The 9,170-nt window shown below is 35.4% G+C and overlaps 2 protein-coding genes across 2 annotated transcripts in view; both read right to left on the bottom strand.

Moving 5' to 3' along the window:
* Positions 1-86, bottom strand: part of LOC102468628 (keratin-associated protein 20-2-like) — a 232-nt gene extending 146 nt beyond the window's left edge. The window contains exon 1 of the mRNA XM_014590433.1: positions 1-86. Within this exon, the coding sequence (XP_014445919.1) occupies positions 1-86 (86 nt within the window).
* An 8,748-nt stretch (positions 87-8,834) lies between these two features.
* Positions 8,835-8,993, bottom strand: LOC106735574 (keratin-associated protein 20-2-like). Its single transcript, XM_014590434.1, has one exon. The coding sequence runs from the start codon at positions 8,991-8,993 to the stop codon at positions 8,835-8,837; it is 159 nt and encodes a 52-aa protein (XP_014445920.1).
* Between the last annotated feature and the right edge of the window lie 177 nt (positions 8,994-9,170).

Consider the following 9,170-nt stretch of genomic DNA (forward strand, 5'->3'; position numbering starts at 1 on the left):
CCACAGCCATAGCCACAGCCAAGGCCTCCGTAGCCACAGCCATAGCCACAGCCAAGGCCTCTGTAGTAGTTGCCGTAGTAGCACATGGTTTCAGTAGTTGAGGATTTGGCTGAGGAGTAAGAAATAAGTTTCTTCAGTTTGTCCATCACCAACTGCACAGGTCCTTTTATATAATGCCCTCAGGTGGGTGGGACCCATCTCAGGATCAGCTGACCACATATTTCCTAGTAATTTGCATTAGTGTACTTCTGTATCTTTGCTTCATAAAACCACATGAGACCTTATAAGCATCTGCTCTTGAGTCAGCATGCCTAGGATCAAACCATGCGCCTTTAGTGTGTTTTCCTTATTCTTCTTTTAAAACTTACTAAAAAAAAAAAAAAAAGAAAAAGAAAAAGTAAAACTTATCATATTTAGTTTAAAATCTCTGACTAGTTTTTATCCAGTTTAATCATTGACTAGATCCTAAAATGTTGATTTAAAAACAAAAATTCTAGTATTACTTCTGTATACATTATGCAGAATCTTCTACAAAAAGAAAACATTTCATCTACAGTAGAACTTATTCAGCAAAGTTAGGTTTTTTTTTTTCCTTGTTCCTCATTTACTTTATTAAGTAAAGAGTCATGCAGGCTTAACAGTGAGTAGAATTATATTTTGAAGCTTCATAGCACATCCCTGGGGTTTAATAACAGGATAACTGTCAATATTCTGCCTTTAGCTCCCTTTTTTCTATACTCTTTTGTTTAGTTATTGTAAGTTCTATTGAATATTTTGAAACACATCCCAGAATAGGTAGCATTTTTCATACAATATTTCAGTGTATAACTGTTTCATCAGGAGTGCTAAGCACATGTGTAGACATAGCACCATTGCCACATTGATGACATTTTAAAACTCCTTGGCATTTTCTGATGATTTACGCTCAGTTTTCCTTGATTGCTTCACACATACATTTTTTTTTTTGAGAGGTTTTTGCTATAGGGTGCGTGCGCTCACCAGATAGACAGAGAGAGACAGAGAGACAGAAAGCGAGAAATCACTCCCCAGGGGGGATGGCCACGCCGCAATCCCTTCTCCTCCATTCTCCTCTCGGGATCTTGGGCACGCACGCACACGTGCCTGGCGTGAGTTTTAAGCCACCGTGTCTGGACGCGAACCGCGGTCGACTACGTGGGAGTCCAGCGACATAGCCATTACGCTAACTGCTGGTTCCCCACACATACATTTTCATAACAATTTATTTCTTTCACTTTGGGACTCATTACACTTAATTATAATATTTTTTAAGTTTTTCAAAAGATACAATAGTTATTAAATATTTTTTCCATACATTTCATTTCTTGAAGAATTTATTTTCCTATAAAATTTCTAAATTATGGATATAGTTGATTTATCCCTTGCCTTCTTTTTGCTTATATTCCTCTATTCTTTATACTACCTCCAGGTAAATGTACAGGGTTGATGTGATTCTGATATTATCTTTGGAAAAGAGTAATATTTTATGGTTGCTAGATAAATATTTATTAGATATACATATTTATATTAATATTTACAGTATCAACATTGTAATACGTCATACATAAAGAGATAATTGTTACTTCTCTTTTGTTTTAGGATATATCCTAAGAAGAATATAAAAGCAAAATATTATTTGTGTGATTACTTGGACTTTTATATGTCACCAGGTGTGGACAAAATTAGGCTCCTGTACTTCAATTTGTTTATTTATTTAGATATATTTTAAATTATTTTTATTTATTTAAAATATTTGTATGTTAGTAAATTCAAGCATAAAAATCAAAGTGCATTCAATGAGTTCTAGCATCTACAGATATCCACTTTAATCATTAATATATATTATTAATAGATTAATAGTTATATTGTACAATTAATATTATTTATAAATGCTTACATTACAGAGATCTAATATGTGCACTATATTACAAATTTCTGTTTTCACTTAACAATATTTCTTGAGTAACAGTCATACTATATAGAGAACCTTTTTGCTTTTTTTTTTTTTTTTTTTTTTTGCTAAAGGGTATGTGCGTTTGCCAGACAGAGAGAGACTGAGAGACAGAAAGCGAGAAATAACCCCCTGGGAGGATGGGGCCACGCTGCAATCCCTTCTCCTCCATTCTCCTCTTGGGATATTGGGTATACACGCACATGCGCCTGGCGTGAGTTTAAACTGCCAGGTCCAGGACTCGAACCACAGTCGACTACATGGGAGTCCAGCGACATAGCCATTACACTAACCACTGGTCCTCCTTTTTGCTTCTTTATACAGCTGCTGAATACTCCTGTAATAGTTAGCTATTGTTATATAACAACCCCCTCTAAAATTTAACAATTTAAAATAACCACTGTTTATTTATATTTTGAGACCGTAAAGTAGTTATGTTTATCCAGGTCAGGCATAACTGATACCTATTGAGCATCCTCATGTGTTTTTGTGGTTATCACAGAGTGGTTTAGAATAATCTTGACTAGGTTGACTCATTTCTGCTGTTTGGACTTTGAACTCTCAAAGGTATGCTGGGTATGTTCTTATGGCAGTAGGCCTACAAAAAGGGGAACATAAGAGCACAAATATGTTTTAAAGCTCCTATTTACATCAAGTTTGTTAGCAATCTCTTGATTATAGCATCATCTCATGTAGCTTAGTCTACTGTAGAGAGATAATGCTGATTGCCCCACCTAAGTTGGGAAGACTGAAAATGAGGCTGTCAACACAGTCAATCTGTCACAACTCTATTATGCAAATATAACATATTTCAGTTAAGATGATTTCTTTTGTCTTCAGAAAAACAAATGACAGCAGAAGCAATCATATATGAAGAAACCAATCCTGATTGTTATGAGGAGTTAGGATTGTTATGCAAAGGCAGCATGAAATAATCTGTTTGGAATTAAGGGACAACACTGGGTGGTTCTGTGTACTTCCATATCCAGAGATAATTGTGAATGAACAATTGTCAGGGATGCAGAAACTCAGACCCTCAAGAATTAAGGTGTGGATCAGAGAGGGATCCATGGGGTTACAACTGGACCCAATAGGAAAGCCTCCCTGAGCCGCCAGATGTGAGTGTGCATGGCCATAATCTGTGTCAGCTGAGACGGGGGGCGGGGTGGTTCATGATGTGAATACCTTGTTAAGGGTGCCTGCCTCTCTGTCTTTCTCTTTTTCTCTCATGTAATAAATGAATAAAATTATATATATACACATGTATGTATGTATATACACACACATATATATGTATATATATGCACACACATGCATATATGTGTGTGTATTTAAATATTTATATATATGTTTTTATATGTATATATATATATATATATATTTGTGTGTGTGTGTGTGTGTGTGTGTGTGTGTGTGTGTATGTGTGTGTGTGTGTATATATATATATATTTTTTTTTTTCTTTTTAATGAAGTCTGAGTTACCCTAGCACCAAAAAACATAAACCGGTGAGGTCCTGGCTTGGGGAGAGAGAAATTGAAAATGGAGGAGTATTGTTTCTGCTGCTTATGAAATCACATGCTCAATAAATGACCTTCACAAGAGTCCTTGTGTCACTCTTTACTTTTGGGGGAAGTAAATACACATTGTTTCTCTGATATCCACTGAAATCTCCTTGGTCTAATTAATTCCTTTCAAATGACATGAAGCCTCTCCCTCCTTGTTCCTGTCAGGAGTAATTTGTGTACTTTCTACATCCAGAATTTAGTTTTTTATGGGTCTTTCTTTTTTCACTGTGTATTTTCAAATTGCAGGGATCCTGATGGTCTGTTTCTTTAAAACGCCCTTCATCTTGGTGTGCCCCCACATTACTTGCTTTGGCTTGTATATGGTTTCTACTGTATGCTTACGATTTTTGCACCATTGTTAATTAATAAGTTTGTAAGCCAAACCACTGTAGGTTGGGAACAAATGCATTCTCAGATACACTTATTGGGTCCCCCACTTGAGGCAGTCCCTACCTTCTTTTCTTTTCTCTTTCTTTTTTTTTTTAAAAAATACACTTAATCACTGTGTATCATTGCAGTATACCAAATTAATTTTCTTATCATGAGTACACTATATATTGGTCAAGTCAAATACATTACCATAAACATTATAATGGACAGATTTCTTTCCATTTTGGGTCCCTTAAATGTTTTGCTGCTTCTTCTTACCCTTGATTCTTTCCCTCTCACCATTGCCAATTTCCATTCTACCCACACTGTCTCTAGTATCATCTTTGCTCTTCATGCTTTTATATGTTCTAATCATTTAGTTTCTGCCATAGAGTGGCAAAGTTCCATATATATTCAGTTGGGACATACAATGCCTCTCTTCCATTTTCTGGCTTGCTTCACTTAGCAGTATATCTTAGATACTTGTCCACTTTCTATCAAATGCCAGGGTCTCTCACTCTTTTTTTTCTTCTATTAAATGGATGAGTAGTATTCTCTAGCGTGTATGTTCTACACTTTTTCAATGCATTCATTTTTTCATGGATATTTGGGTTGGTTTGATATCTTACCAATTGTGAATAGTACTACAATAAATATAGATGTGCAAATGTTTTTCTGACTGAGAGCTTTCCTGTCCTTTGGGTAGATATCCAGGAGTGAAATTGCTGGAACTCCTAGCCAAAACAATCAGAAAAGAGAATAAAATAAAAGGCATTAAAATAGAGAAAGATTTTGATATTTAGCGGTGTTGTGTGAGGTAGTGAGGATGTCTTCTAAGGTTTGCTTCCCCTGCATTTCCAATAGCCTTTTTAAATCTTATTTTTGCTTGTATGTGTAGAATACATTTAGCTTCTCTGATTAAATTGTTAGAAAATTAGTGATACAAACCACTTTTCTTAAGATAGGTCTATTCATAAATGTTTAAATTAATGGCTGAATTTTATTTTGAGTTATATAAACAGTAAGCTTGCTGTATTTAATGAATTTCACATTGAACTAGACCAGTTGCAGCGGCCCATCAGTAGCAATACTCTATGATTCTGAGGCCACATGGGGCGGTCTAAGGTTCATGTCCAAAGCCTCATGGCATATGTGAGGCATGCACATCTGTCATGATCCAGAATGGCTGGGGCTGGTAGTAGACTGTATCATGAAGACCATTCTGGAGTGTCTGTTTCTCTCTCTGTCTCTGTGTCTCTCTCTCTCTTGGAAAAAAATTCAAAATAAACTTTCAATAGCAGGTGATCCTCAAATATCAATTTGTTCATTTTTTTATTTTCTCCTTATTCTTTGCTACAGGAGATTTCCCGGAAAACATTATTTTACCTTGTGGCTGAAAAACATTTCTCTCAAACTACTTATACATACCCTAGAAATTATAAGAAGAGACCAACATAACTATTGTTATACTGGTAGATTGCGTACTAAAATTCTATAAATTCTTTGTTCTTCCTTAGATATATGTACCTTATGATTTTCCAGCTTCTCCTAACAAGGATAGAGTCCTATTTCACTGTTTAAATCTCTGATGGGTTGGAGAATTGTTTTGGCTAATGGAAAACAGTGTAAGTGCTGTCTTCTAGATCAGATCTCAAGAGATGTTTAGCTTTTCAACTCCTCGTCTTAGCATCCTGCTATACCTGTTATGAGGACAATTCTGGGCTGGCCTCCTAGAGAATAGAAGACCACATGAAAGAAAACTGAGGCATCACCGCCTGAAGCCAGCCAAACTCCAAGTATAGGAGAGAGTCTCTTACATCAGAACAATGTCTCCCTGACCTGTAGTTGATCAGAGACACAAATAAAGCCATCCACACTGAGACACACTGCCCAGGTGACCAATATACTCACGATAAATGGTAAATAGTTAATGTAATTTTTACCTTGCTTTCGTTGACATTCAGCAGTTAATACAATCTCTTGAACTTCAGCTTCAGCATGTCTTCCCTATGCTCCAAACTCATTTTTATTTTTTTGGAGAAGTTTTTGCTATAGGGCGCATGTGCTTGCCAGAAAGATAGAGAGACAGAGAGACAGAAAGTGAGAAATCACTCCCCAGGGGGGATGGCCATGCTGCAATCCCTTCTCACCATTCTCCTCTCAGGATCCTGGGCACCCATGCACATGCGCCCGGTGTAAGTTTAAGCCACTGGGTCTGGGACTCGAACCTGGTTGACTACATGGGAGTTCAGCGACATAGCCATTATGCAAACTGCTGGTCCCCAAATTTATTTTTTAAAAGAATTCTCCTCATTTTTACTTGAGAGGTGGTTTATTGATAAACTATAGGAAGATATCACTTAGCTTCATGATATTGTTTACAAAAAGCCGATAGTTCTAAATTTGCAAACACCAGGAGTGAAAAAACTGGACTTCTCTTTCTTACATTAAATTACTATTTTATATATGTTTTACCAAAAAAAAAGTTTCCCATAGCTTCAAAATTACATTTTGAAATTATGGAAATGATGAAATTTCATTTTTTAGAGAGATTTTTGCCATAGGGTATGTATACTTACCAGAGAGAGACAGAGAGACAAAAAGTGAGAAATCATTAACCTCCCAGGAGGAAGGGTTGAGGATCGCCATGCTGTAATCCCTTCTCTAGTTTCTCCTCAGGATTTTGGGCATACATGCACACATACCCAGCATGAGTTTCAAGCTGGCATATCTGGGACTTGAACTGCAGTCGACTATGTGGGAGTCCAGTGAGATAACCATTACACCATCTGTTGGTCCTGAGATTTTATTTTATATATAGAATTGCATTTTTACAAGCGTAACCTTCAGCAACACCTTCATGAAAGTCACCATACAGGAACATATGAGAAAACTGATGAAGGTTTTCTAACCATGTATAAGAAAGTAAATTTGCTCTATGTTGTTAGACAGTTCTTAGTGTACAAAACAGTTCTTTCTAACTTTTTTCTTTTTTTCCTTTTTCTTTTTTTTTTTCTTTTAATTTCTTGCCACAGGGTGCTGATGCTCATCAGTGATAGACAAAAAAAGTCAGTTCTTTTCTCAAAAACATCAGAGGGTTTGGTATAATACTTGTTTTCTATGTATCCATCATATTTCATTCATGGTTCTAGGAATGTGAGGTAAAAGATGGAGAAATGCAAACCCCCTACTTTCCACTGGTAATGAATTCATATTTTCTTCTGAGCTTACTCTGGGAAGAGTGTGAAGAGTACCATTTGGATAAAATAAAGTCATTTGGGTATTGAGGCTCTGGAAAGAGATGTATGTGTAAATGTGTTAAAATCCATGCTTTTTCATATGCACCTAATTTTTAAAAATTATTTTATTATTTTATATATTCAATCACTGTATATTATTACAGTTTGTATAATAAAGTGAATCTTTCCTGTATAAATATAGCACCTAATTTTAAAGCATGAAAGTCACATAAAACATTAACAAAGTTATGCCAGACTTATTTAGTGATTATTTCATTTTCCACTCATTAATTAAAAAACAAAACCAAAAAACTCAGGCTCACTACTTCCAGGCACTGTCCTAGGTGCTGAAATATTCTACCAACAATATTGTATTCCTAGTATTATTTAATTTTCTTTTCATATGATAGACTATAATATTTGTAGAAAGTCATTTGAGAAAATTCTGCTTTACCTGAGAGATAAACACTTCAAAATACTTTGTATACTGAGAAATTGAGGCATGACTTCTAATATTTTATAGCAAACCATAAATGTCATTATAAATCTGCAATTCTCAAAGAATTGGTTGGCCACATATATTATTCTTAAATATTAACATATGCAACATGCAACATATTTATATTGGAATGTTTCCTATCTCTATAAATCTTTTGGTTAAATTCTCACATCAAATAAAGAGCAAAATGACATAAAATGTTAAACCAAAACAAGTTTAAAATGGACTGATATTGAAATGGCATTATTATGATTTTTTTCTTCTGACATGATCTAGATATAGTTTTATATAATATAAAATAAGCTTGTATATCTTCAAAAGAGAAGCTGGAATATAAAATTCAAAACCACTGTTTTATGAAAACAGCTACCTAAATTTTATGCTTGATATACTAATGTAGTAATAAGGTACACTGTCTAGGAATTCTCAAAGACAATTCTGATGCTCAAATGCACTCAGTGTGCTACCCTCAGATGTTGGATATGGTTTAAATGTACACATATATGCTAGAGAATAGAAGATGATCCTTTAAGAAGTGAAAAATCCAAAATGCAGCAGCAAAACACAATCTTAGATACCCCAAAGTGGTGTATAAGCAAGCAGTCAAACACCTGCATGCCTAGAACATAGTGCTGGGAAATATGGATATTGTTGTGGGATTTATTCATTACTTGTAAAATTAACATATTGACTAACGTTTTAAAACAGTGAATGCTTGCAGAGTGATTAGAGATTCATCAAAAGTATGTTTTATTTAGAAATAACTGATTTTTAGGCTTTGATTTTCTATCATCTTATAGCATGTAGGCAATATTTATGTCATAATAATGGTCTCTGACAAATATATATGCATGTAACAGATGTAACAAAAGGAATGCAGAAAAAGCAATATAGTCTATACAGGAGAGTTTATTGAAAGATGAAATCAAATTTGTTTCACATAAAGGATGTTAAACTAAAATACATGTAAGACAATAATTGCAATACAGTCACAAGAGGAAAAAGCAATCTTTCATAAAGCAAGACATTCCAGAGGATTACATTCAATTGAGATGATGGATGTAGAATTTAAACTATCCTCTCTTCCTGAAGTACCTAAGATGAGATGATTGCTATCTAAAAGAGAGACAAACTGAGACAGGGCAGTCGGAAAACACATGAAAAGGAGTAATGGAGTGCCAGTAGAAGCTTCTCAGTAGAATCCGTAGGACCAGTATCTCCCACAGCATGATGGGCGACAGCAACCATATCCACACCCGCCATAGCCACAGCCATAGCCACAGCCATAGCCACAACCCAGGCCACTGTACCCACAGCCCAGGCTGTTGTAGTAGTTGCCGTAGTAGCACATAGTGTCAGGTGTGGAGGGTCGGTGAAGGATCAGAAAACGAGTGACCTCAGTCTGAATGTCACTATCTGTCCAGAGCCTTTTATACACCTTCAGTGGTGGGTGGGGCAAACCACAGGAAATTTTGGACTCATAATTCACTCTAATTTACATTAGAAAAATTAATCTCATATCTATTTA

The sequence above is a fragment of the Tupaia chinensis genome, unplaced genomic scaffold (genome assembly GCF_000334495.1).
Source record: "Tupaia chinensis unplaced genomic scaffold, TupChi_1.0 Scaffold000443_1, whole genome shotgun sequence".
Taxonomy (NCBI): Eukaryota; Metazoa; Chordata; class Mammalia; order Scandentia; family Tupaiidae; genus Tupaia; species Tupaia belangeri.

Coding starts and splice junctions, on each gene's coding strand:
- LOC106735574 (XM_014590434.1), bottom strand. CDS start 8,993: ATGTGCTACTACGGCAACTACTACAACAGCCTGGGCTGTGGGTACAGT.